Source organism: Nannobrachium achirus, assembly GCF_963921795.1.
Source record: "Nannobrachium achirus genome assembly, chromosome: 1".
Classification (NCBI taxonomy): domain Eukaryota; kingdom Metazoa; phylum Chordata; class Actinopteri; order Myctophiformes; family Myctophidae; genus Nannobrachium; species Nannobrachium achirus.
The window spans coordinates 19,722,483-19,735,032 of NC_137810.1; the positions used below are offsets into that span (position 1 = coordinate 19,722,483).

General features: G+C 39.7%; 1 protein-coding gene across 1 annotated transcript; it reads right to left on the minus strand.

The window, feature by feature from the left end:
* Nucleotides 1–8,460: 8,460 nt before the first annotated feature.
* On the minus strand, nt 8,461–10,275 carry LOC308285392 (regulator of G-protein signaling 13-like; the record flags this gene model as incomplete). The annotated part of the gene is made up of 5 exons (XM_080726127.1): nt 8,461–8,704; nt 8,952–9,118; nt 9,288–9,352; nt 9,655–9,714; nt 10,196–10,275. The coding sequence occupies 5 exons, from the start codon at nt 10,273–10,275 to the stop codon at nt 8,516–8,518; spliced, it is 561 nt and encodes a 186-aa protein (XP_080582253.1). The 3' UTR covers nt 8,461–8,515.
* Nucleotides 10,276–12,550: the final 2,275 nt, after the last annotated feature.

Here is a 12,550-nt window from a genome sequence, read left to right on the forward strand (position 1 = left end):
CTGTTTGCTGAATGCTCACTTATTTTCACTGAATGTGTGAACTATTTTTTCCTGAATGTTCATCAGGGTTGCCAACATTGGACAGTCAGAATCCAGGGGGGGTCTGGAGGCCCTTTTTACCGAGTAGGCCTAGATAGATGTATTTTCCTGCATGTGTTTAGGTGATTTTTTTGTTGCTTACTCGCATTGGAAAATGATGAGTACAATTTCAAACGCAAAAAGTAGGCGTACTGAAATTGATTTGATAACTGAAGCAATGTACCTGTGTAATAATAACCATTCACTACTTAAGTGAATATCTCTATGATTGCATGCACTTCCCACACCCCCTAAGTGGGGGTCTGGGGGTTCTCCCCCAGACAAATGTGAAAATAGTAGAGGTCATTTCTTGTTTGCTGGTGAATTTTGGGAGTTTGATACGAAATGACAATTCAGGAGCACCGCAGGAAATGGGTTGAAAATTCAGGAGACTCCTGCTTGATTCAGGAGGGTTGGCAACCCTGAATGTTCATCCATTTTTATCAAATGTTCACCTATTATGATGTGCTCAAAATAAGGATGCTAGGTTATGTTATTTTAATATGCCTCATTGTGTTCGGTCTTTGATGGCATGCAAATTGACTAGTTTTGAATATGTAGCTACATAAAAGCTACTGGTACGGTAGGTACATAATAACTAATAACTAAACATATAAGGGGGTCTAAACAATGGTACAATTTCTAATGCTAGCTCTACAAACAGTCTGAGCCCTCTAACAGACTATTGGCTGTATTTTCTCATTAGTAATTTTAATGTTGATTAGCATTGACCAAGTACAGTGGGATCATTAGTCTTTTTTTAATGTGTCAATCATTGAAATATGAAGATATTTGATGAAAATATGCTTAGTTATTCTAACCATGAATCTGAGTAAAAGGCTCTCAAAGTTTTTCACAGTACTGGCATTCAGGTAAGGGTGTGAACAATGGATTTTTTACTCCACCCCTCACCAGCCCTATAACCTATTGGTGATGATCTGCAGATGAAACCTGAGAACAATAGCCACACATTACAGTAGCTAACAGAAACTTCTGATGTAAATGTTGGCTTTGACATGGTAAAGGTAGGGTAAGTGATTTCATTTAAGTTTCAGTTTTAGTGTTCATGTATGTGACAGGCACACTTGGTGCACGTACGGCCCGCCCCCACTCGACCATGACTGGAGGAAGGCCCCACTCTATCCTGATTGGAGAAAAACCTGTCTCCTACACCAACATTTAAACTGCCTTTTTCTCCTCACAGGGGATAAGGGCTGAAAATATGGACCAAATATGGACCTAACACTCTAGTAACTACTATGAGAACATAGACCCATTTTGTTATTATTTGAATTCAATGAAATCTCCACCCTCCAGAAGGTGTAAGGAAACACAAAAAAACAGCTCTGTTCACATACTAATTTAAGCTATTTAATGATTCTAAAACGGATATTAGTTTACATGATAAGGTTCTCAAACAAACACTCTTGGATAATATGGGGAAAAAAAGGATAAACAAGACAAATCCAAAACCAAACCCATTTTGTTAATTTGCTGGACTTGAAACCTGAACACACACTATGATGTGCTCAGAATTAGGATGCTAGGTCTCATGTTGTTTTGATATGCCTCATTGTGTTCAGTCTTTGTTGGCATGCAAATTGACTAGTTTGAATATGTAGCTACATAAAACTACTGGGATATAAGATATATTTCTAATTCTAGCTCTATAAAAATGTTCTCATAATGTTTGTGATTATAATGTTGATTAATTAATTTAGTATTCAAACTTCAATAGTTATACAGAACTGTCATTACTGCAAAAGAATGGATGAAAAATATTTGACAAGACACTACAAGTTTGAAGAATGTTCAATTGTGTGGTGAGCACAACATATCATGTAGTTCATAACAGCTTGGTCTGGTTGATATAATTAAGCATTTGGGCAATTTTAGTTCCAGGCGTCGCATGGATGCTGATGATTGCCTTCATCATATCCCAGAAACACCAGAAGCACATAGTGTGTCCTAGTGGAGAATAGGATTGACACTGGAAACACACAATACAGTACCTCGAGACTTATCGCAGATTGTTTAAGACTATCAGTGCCAGTGGTACATATGCGTCACATGCTGGGTGTGTTGTCATTCCACTTGGATCCTTCTCTCTGCCAGAGCAGCTTAGTACTCTGCAGGGTGAAAACATGGTGTCCGGCTCGTGTGTTTATTATGATGTGCAGACTGTGTGTAAGCAGCTGTCTGTTTGGAAGTGGATGAGGATTCGTGCCAAGTTTCCACTAAGGCTGGCGTTCCGTCCCACACAACCTTACGCATATACAGTAAGGTGATTCCCAGCATTGGTTATAAAGTTTGTCCTTGTGGATGCCTTGAGTTCCAGACAGAGAAAGCGGCGCAACATTCCCTAACAGTTTGTACTTGGAAATCTTAGTGGTTTGTTTAGTAAAAGCCAAGCCACTGTGGGTGGCACGGTTGGCTCAGTGAGTGGTGCTGTTCTCTCATGGCAAGAAGGCCCCGCGGGTTCGAAACCGACTGGCACCATTCCGTGTGGACGTTGTATGTTCTCCCCAAACCCGCGTTCAAGTGGCACAGTTTCATCTCCCACCAAGTTAGGTAGCCTGCATGCTTGTCACTGTCTTGCAGAAAGCTCCAATCTCCATAGTTCAACAGTTTTTCCCCCCGTAAATTAATGCCCTACTTCATTTCACTACTTTTGTGCAAGACTCTTGCACAAAAGTGGTGAACATAGCTGATCTACAAGCTCACAACATGGCACCTCGCGACGTGTTAAGACTTGTAGATCGGCAATTATCACTATTTTAAAATGCTTTAAAAATAATAATAATAATGCAAAAGGAATGCATTTGGACATCCACGGTTTCCACCTAATAGCAACGTGTCCTTGACTAAAGCCTTAGAGGCATAGCTGGTGCCCCGGTGCTGCTCACTTGCTGCCCATAGTTAGGATGGGCCAAATGCAGTGCACAGGTTTGCCCAAGGGGATGAGTTAAATATAACTTCACTCAAACAATTATAAAGTGAGTATTCATGGACTTTCAGAGCACAATTTCACGGTGTTCCAGCAAATCATTTATACAAGCACTGCTCCACAACAAACCTCGCTGATGGTGTGCGAAATTAAACCGAACCTTTGATAATACTTTGAGACTTAATAGCTTGCCCATAAGACGATGCCCAACTATACACTCTGATTCCAAGGTTTTCCTCTTGAATGTCTTCATCCTACTGCAAGGCTGATAAAGCCACAGAAAGTCTTATGGTTAGGCTGTGGCCAGTTGTGTAAAGTAACTAAGTACAGACTTTTACTTGTAACAGAGTATTTCTACATTGCAGTATTGATACTTTTACCTACGTAAAACATTTGAGTACTTTTTCCACCACTGGCTGTTGCAAGTAGACTATACTTTTAAGGATCTGTATCTGTTTCATCATCATGATGAGACATCAAGAGATAGGAGAGAGGGAGAAAGAAAGGGAAAATACATGGTGTACAGTACATCTAGTGGAGGACAAAAACAACACACTTCTCAAGTGCCAAGAACTGAAACTGAATGTTATGATTTGACCAACCCGTCCAGCGTGTTATGATATACCAAAGTACTGTATCCCATTCCAAACGAGTTGGAGGAGACTGGTCTGTACCAGTAAGTGTATTGGTCTGACATCATAGTAAGGGCTCAAAATGTACACTATTGCTACAGTACATTGTCAATATTTACACATATCATTATTCATAGATTTGGCATAAAATACAAATGGATTTAATACATATTATTACAGAAGGCAATCCTTTGATCTGAAACACTGCTGCACTCGTACACATGGTAGGACTTTTATGATGAGAATCCAACCTCTCGTTGGTCCTTTAATTGTTTTTTTATCGAAGAAATTACAATTGTGTAACCTGTCAAAGATGGAGATGTTGTACCTTGCTCTGAAATTCTTTATTAGGAATAACCCCTTGAGATGTAGCATCTCGTTTTCAAGAACTTGTTTCAGAGCTTCTGTGCTTCCCAGATATTAGGACAGTACTTTAATTTGGCTGACATTTATTGTTCATGATTCATGAAGCACATCCCACAAATCATGGCAATTCCTAAAAAGGGGATATTGTAACCTTTATTTACCCAGGGATGGTGCTGAGCACTAATGCTTTTTTTAACACACGCGCACATGCACGCGCACATACACACTAGGGATGGGACGATATGAAAATGTCATCACGATTATTGTGACAAAAGAAATCGTGATTTATGATATTATTGCGATAATCAACATCCATTATCCTGGGGCGGAACATTTGCCAAAAAATATCAGATCTACAAGCTCAGAACGTGTCGCAACGCGACATGTTGTGAGCTTGTAGATCGGCTATCTTTTGGCAAAGACATTTGATAGAGTGAAAAAAAAGACTGTATGAAGTAGTATATTATAAGTACCTTTTATCAATTATAGAGGGTTTAAGTGGTACCGGATATGCAGCTCAGCAAATAGGAAAATTGATCCCAGTGCATGACGGAGGACGATATCACGATAAATTAAATCTTCACGATACGATTATCATGAGTGTTTTTTATCACAATAAATGATAATATCGCTTATCGTCCCATCCCTAACACACACTAATCATTTTAATCATAAATGTTCATGAAGTGATTTTAAAAGGGTTAAACCGTTTGTGGTGCGTTGTGATTTTGTCGATCAGCTATTTTCAACGAAAGCCATCCCCACAATAGCAGAAAACAGATAAAACACTAGTATAGAGTCTATACTACAACCATATGGGGTTTAAGTGGTTAAAGACAATGTTCATTTTCAGTTCTGCATTGCAGGACAGCTCCATGAAGGACACAGAGAGCACACTGCTCTCTTAGAAATGGGACACACTGCCAGTGGTTGTTTGAGCCTGATTTATACTTTGCCCTATGACTGTGTCACTCGCTGAAAATAGCTGATCTGCAAGCTCACAAACGATACATCGCGATGCAACACAGTAATGTTGCAAGTGAGACCGGCACCATCATACCAGTGGTCCTGGTAGCACTATTACTTGTGTAAATCGTTGATGTCAGGCAGAAACCTCTTATCTCACCATTTAAACTTTTCTTCTTTTTTTTTTCTTAAATGAATTTGATCATACAGCGTCACTCCAAAACATTAAAGTTGCAGATCCACAACCTCGAAATGCGGTATGAAGCTTGTAGAACTGCTAATTTGCTATTTTGAATCCTGAAAAGTAACTGTTTTAGACATAATGAGGTTTCCACCTGACAGAGGAAATGCAAAACACCAAAGGTTTAGGCAGTGACATTTGAAAATGTATAGGCCTACTTGAAATGTATTGAAATTGCCAATATTATTATTATTATGTATTTTTATCAATAGCTCAGAGATTCTCAAACTATGGAATAGGACCCTAAGTGGGGTTAAGTGATGGTGGGGTTGCGCGTTGAAAACTGAACGAATAAAAATGTATCCTTCTATTTAAGCCAGTCTGTTTTTGAAAAGCATAGCCTATGAATGCAGTTCCCTTTTTATTGTGCTATTTATTAAAGGCACAAATGTGTACAGAAACGCTTTTCTGCGTTGATGAGTCATAAACAGCAAGAATCAGTGTTGTAAATTAATTTCCTACTAAATATTCCTCTTATATTTGGATTGGGCTGAAACCTTGCCCAAATATGGAGTCATATAGACACTCAGTCTACTGTATATCAGGTGATTGACTGGAAGCTGGCAGGACGCAAGGATTATGACATGGTTTATGACATGGTGCAACTTTTCACATTTGTGGCGTGGCGCCCACTATGGGCATACGTGAACACTTCTGGAGGTGCGCTCTATAATAGAAGTCACTTAACATTCCAATTTGGTTCCACATCACATAGGCGAAGACAATTGCTAGAATTGAGTTATATTTTATAAATCTCACACATAAATCGATGCTTGATCGTAATCATAAATTGTATATTTTGTTCTGCTCTGAATTTCCCTGTAAAGCTCTACTTGTGTCACAAGTTTCACAAATGATGATGATTTCACACAAAAATGGAACTTCCCGGTCTTCCTGTTTCAACAGTTTCACATACAATTCCACGTGCTGTTTACGTAACTGCTGTAAGATGTCTGTTGAAATACCAGGATAAAACAAAGTATTTTGTCAGATATCAGAGGCCAGTTTTATGCTGAGACAGTTGCCCATAAAAAGTATCAAGCTTAAGGCCAAAAACTAAATCTCTTAAGACATGATTTCACATACTTCTGTTTGGGAACACCTGACCTGAGAGCTTGGAAAGCCTGTCTAATCTATTGTCTAATCTACCTCATAGAGCGTTACCAAGATCACTATTGTAAGGGGGCTTATTTGTAGATGTCAGAATCAACAGATCTGTTCGTAAACCTTTTTTTCAAATAGGCATTTTTTATCAGATGAACATTTGCTGCAATTTACAGTATATCAATTGGGTATGATGAAGAACTGCATTAGTATCATAAATAGACAGAGAGAGAGAGAGAGAGAGAGAGAGAGAGAGAGAGAGAGATTGCGTTGAGACATGAGAGACATGACATGACAATCATGCCAAATAAATAAATAAATAAATAAAAACAACTCAACTTTATTGGCTTAGTACACAACAAAACAGGGTGTTGTTGGTTCACAGTAGCTATTATCCTCACAGAAGTGCTACTATAAAATGGGCATCAACTTAAAAGATGATAAAAAAAAAATTTGTTCCTTGTGCACAATCTAATTGTATTCTAAGATCCTTCTATACGCAAGAAACCGGGACTCATCAAATTGATTAACTTAGTTCTACTAATCGAGGACACTTTCTCATTTGAGAGAGCTAAAACAGCATTAGTTTGTCACTCTGGCCTAGGGAGACATGGCCAGGGAATGTTTTCCTTAGGCAGATTGACTGGTCCATAATGCAGGTGTAACAGTCCATGGTCCTTTTAAACTTAGAGTATATATGATATACACACAATAGCACTTTTGAGCGTCAGAGAATGCTCTGTCGACCAAATGGACGACTTGTAAATAAATATGTTTTCAGATCAAAATTCTTGTTGATTTCATTCAGAATGCTACCCTGTCTGAGCATTCAGAGCACAGCTTCTCTGGCCAATGGATCGGCAGAGTATTCATAGTGGTGGTTGCATGGTCACTAATTATATAACTTATATTTCATGAAATCTGAAAATAAGTTTCTATCAGACGGCAACTCACCACAACCTTTACATGCTGGTAAACTAGCAACTGACACTTAATACAGTACACTGTAGTTATCTCAATAGCTTATTTAAGACTATATTTTGTGCTACTTCAAGTTAACTGTAATGCTCTCTTAAAATGGAGTGTCAGATTGCATTTACAACCACATGCTTAGTAAAAGACTTATGAGTTTTTATGGTAATTCATCAGAGGAAATACTATGTTGTTGTTCCACGGATTTCAAGAATTCAATGGCATCCTATTTAATATTATCTTTACAAGCACTGAAAAAGTCTACAACAAACTTTGTACTCAAGCGCAAAATAAATATTACATTGTTGGACTCTTAATTTAACTTAAGTATTAACCTAACAATACATTCAAACCATATGCTTTGGAAGCGATAAAAATATTTTTTTCAGGATCCAAAATGGACTCTGTAAATAAGTCAAATAAGTTATCACTGAAAATTTCAGTACAAAAGCTTGAAATTTATTTTGAGAGTGTCTCAAAACGCTCATTGTAGAACTATGTGACCTTTTGCACTCCCAACGCTAAAGAGGTCATATCACTATTGAGTCCCCAATGCTAAATTCTCCCAGTGGTGATCCATCCGGTGGCAGTTGAAGGATCCAAATTAGAAACTTTCTGTCACACACACACATACACACACACGCACACGCACATGCACATGCACATGCACATGCATACACACACACCCATGCCACCCATCTAACATCCTCCATCTTTATCTGCACAACAGGAAACACCTCCGCAGAGAGGGAGGGCTGCTGTGCAGTCTGCTGACGCAGCTCAATGGTCAGAGGAGGCATCAGTCACCCAGTGATTCATTCATTGTCTAATAGATTCAGCTCAACTATGTACACAAACTTATCATCTGGTGCAAACAAAAACACACACTATATAATCTTTGTAGTTATTGTCAGTCCTTTTTTTTTTGTTTTGTTTTGTTTTTGCTTGTCTTGGCTGACAGTCAAGTGCCTTAGTGGTCAGTGTGGGGGGTCCTGCCATTGTGGAACTATGGCCTGGCATAGTTTTGTTCTGTATCCTGTGATCAGTGTCTCTGTGTCCATCTCTGTGCCACGTGAGTTGACCCTACTTTTTGCAGTTATTGTCAGGGGGTAAGGGTGGGGGGGCATTCGCGCTCCTCTCTCCCTGAAGGACCCCAAACATTCCAGTTAGGTTTATCCATGCTCTGTTCCTCAACGCTCCATTGCGCTTTCATCCCTTGTTGGCATCAGCAGCAAGGTTTTCCATAAGGGTTCTATAAATGTCTGATCGGAGAAAGCGCGGATATGAGTCCCTCTCCATCAGCCCGTAAACGATCTTCTGAGCGTCGTCAAAACAGAGTAACGTGGGTGTCTTGATGCTCCTCTTGATCTGCTCTCGGGTGGGATGGTCGATGTTGATCTGAAACAAGATTGACAGAGAGGAATAAGAGGAGTAAGTTGCAACTTAACAAAACATTTTAAGATTGTATACCACCCAAACATTTGCTTCAGTCAATTAGTATCATAGTACATTTTATGTCGCTGAACAATGTGTAGGCCTACTAATGGAGCACGTGTGTGTGTGTGTGAGAGAGGGGGCAAACGCTTTACCCTGCGTCTTTGTGATCTGTGATTTTATCATGATGAGAAAGTAATATCAAAGTTACCTCTTTTGGAGATTCTGGCTTGATGAATTGCTCATATATTTTCTTGGCCCTTGAGGACATTCTGAATGAAGACTTGATTTTCTTGTAGTCTTCACAGGTGAGCCAGAATTCAATATTCTCATCACTGAATTCCGATTTCAGAAAGGTGCGGAAAGTTGCCAGTCCATCTGAAGTTGTTGTGGAAAAAAAAAACAGTTAGAAATATATTAACAAGTCACACTGTATGACAAGTCACATTGACATTTCTTATATTAAAGAACACATATTTTATTAAACATGAAAACAGTTATTCTCATTACTTTTGAGTGTTTCCATTCCCTGGGAAAAGCAACCTACATTTAGACTCGAGAAGCCTTTCCAGTGACTGTGACCATTGTTGGATATCCTCTAAACTTAGCCTGCTGGGAGAGAATGCAAGTGTGATTACTTAACCAGAATCAAATTTGGGAAAAAATAAAACCAGCAATATATGTGATGTGAGGATGCAGAAACAGTCTAATCAAGAATATATTGCTGATGTACTTATCATATTCCTTTAAAAATGTTAAGTCCTTGGGTATGTCTGCAAGTGCATGCTCAGTGCCAAAGCAAACATGGTGTCCCTAGTTCATTTGAATCCTCTCAAAATGCCATAGATGGAAATGATAGGAGCAGGCTATTTTAACACTGAAATGTATGCAAAACACTCAATAAGTCTCCTTACCTCTCAGAGCTTGACGAGTGCGAGAACATGCACTGAAGTCGGCACATAAAGTTCTTCCCACTGTGTAGAGATAAGAATTACATTATGAGTATATTGATATCCATCCTGGGTTTACTGTATATTCAGTTGCAAGTGGAGATGTCAAAGTATGTCAGGAATCTAGCAATTAGAAAAGATTATGCGGCAGAATAAAGTTAGATAATGATTGCATTCATACTCTTTTCAGAGGATATTAATATCAAGCATCCATAGCCAGACGCTTTATTTCTGGAGTATAACACAACCATGTTAATGATGAATTGACTTGTGTCTGTACAGTACAGTATGTGTGCAGATCATGTCTTTGCTTGGGCTTGTTTCTTAATGACATCAGATGAACCAATTTTTCCGGAACGTTCTCAACAGTATCAACAGTATACAAAGATAAACAGATGTTAACTAGAGTGAACACAATACGTTGTCACAAAGTACCACGAGCCCAACAACACCGTCTGCTGTACGGTTGCTGACATATAGTGTTAAATGTTAAACTTTCACTCACATGTTCTTGTTTCTGTTCCTGTCATCTCTATCCATGATGAAGTGCTGTGTGTTGAGTGGTGCGACGATTAGGTTGTGCATTGTTTTATTAAGTCCACACTCTCAGGCTCCTGGTCCTGATCATACTGCAGCTGAGAGACACTCAGGAGGGTTCCCCCTGTGACAAGGCTTTTTATACCCGGTTCTCTTGTTGCTAAGAGGCCAGTGGCATACATCACCAGCTCAGCCCAGCCCAAACAGAGTGCTGCCGCTACAGAGGAAGCCCCCCTTCCTAAACCTCCTCCTTGTACTTTTCCTCTCCCTCCTGCTTCCCTGTTAAGAAACAACAACTCATACACAGTATACCCCCCCTCCCCACCCCCTGCTCTTTCACTCCCTATTATGTCTCTAGATCCCTCTCGCCGTGCTTCCTTCATTCCTTCTCTGCCCTCCCTCTGTCAGCTGGACAAGCCAAATACACTGTGCTGGTAAGTTGTGTTTGGCAGATTCATGCTGTATTCAAATCATTCTTTTTAAATTTGGGAGCGCAGATGCAAATGCCAGTAACGGTGACTGTGATACGCAAATTGTGACCTTTGCTAGGGCCTCCTCGGAAATGAGACGGTGCATCTCAAGGGGTTTATCCTTCTATTAAAGGTACTAATAACTATAAAGCCCCTCCACGATTCCTTTGAATTCTCGCTTCATGAGAAAAGGGAAACCACAATTGCAACACTTCATTGCGGCTACAGGAAGTTAGCAAGATTGTCAGGATATAACATTGTGTCCATTGCTCCATTCCCTTGTTTCAGCCATTACGTTATTGCCCAATGACAGATACCCACATATTCTGTGTGTGTGTGTGCGTGTGTGTGTGCGTGCGTGCGTGCGTGCGTGCATGCGTGCGTCTGTGCGTGCGTGTGTGTGTGTGTGCGTGCGTGCGTGTGACTGTGTGTGTGCGCGTGTGACTGCGTGTGTGTGCATGCATGCGTGTGTCAGAGAGACAGTGAGACAGAGAGAGAGGAATAGAAAGAAAGACACTCCTGCATGTAATATATGAATATCTTTGATAGCTGTTTGTGTAATTACACAGAAGAGGTTTGTTAAATAACGTTTGTGCTATGAAAATGAAGGCCAATAACAGAGGTCAGATTATCCTGATGAATAAGAGACACTACTTTATGAGACCATTGTGCCTGCTTTGTCCAAACATTGATTCTGGTCCTGTAGTGGCAGTCTTAATTCACCGAACAGACACATATATTGTCAAGGAAACTTGTCGGTACGTGATAACCCATAGAACTTGTATCAAATGAGCACTAATATTAGCTCTTCCTCCCTCAGAGGCTGACCTGTGATCTTTTTTGAATAGTTTCCAGAGTAAATCAAGCTCAGGTTTGAGCAATAGGAGACAGGAGATCAGTCCGTAAATTCTCTGGTACTTAAACTTCCCTTAGCACCCCTGAAGAGCAATAATATCAATAATATTTTTCTTTGGTTATACAATTCTATGCAGCGAGGAACAGAATGTACACCCCAAAAAGAGGTGCAGGTCCTAAGTAAAAAATAATATGGAGTAACAACATCAAGACTGCACACTTATTGGAATAATATCATCGCATCTTTATGTCTTGGCCTTTGCCTTCATCAGAATGTGACTTATTTTTCATGTCAAGAAGCCCAAGATTAATATGTAATAGGAGGCCACTGGCCTCTTAGCAACAAGAGAACCGGAGGCCCACATAGATTTGTGTTGTTTAAAAAATATTCAAAATTTGTAAAATTATTTTCCCACAGAATTATTTTTAAATAGCAGATCTACAGGCTCACATCGCATCCTGTTGTGAGTCTGTAGATCGGCTATTTTCGAATAGTCAATTTATCTAGGTTTAAAGTGGTTAAACTAATGTTATATTATTAACACATTTTGCTGGGGAAAGTGGTCCTCAAAGTGGTGTCCGAGGACCACTGTACGTGCTAGGCAACCATGGATCACCCATACAGGCTGGCTGGTCACCCATGCAGCCATCGGATTGGCTCCATTGATGTAGCTCTACCTTTTGACCAAAGACGGATATGAGCTGTAAAGCAGAACGAGGAGTCACCACATACAGTGTGAACTTAACCCCATGAATCCTATCGTCCCTATTCAGGGGCGTTGTGAGCTTTTAGATCGGCTATTTTTGTTGGAGATTTTGTGTAGAGGAATAAAAGGAGCGAACCACACATAGAGCCCTGGGGGACCCTTGTAGAGTATATGGTAGCTTATACAGTAGTGGTTAAAGTGATGTTGAATTTTGGTTTTAGCATTTCGTTACCATATTATCACTGTCGGGCAGATTGAAGACTTTATTAGTAGTTTGCATAGGAAAGGTAA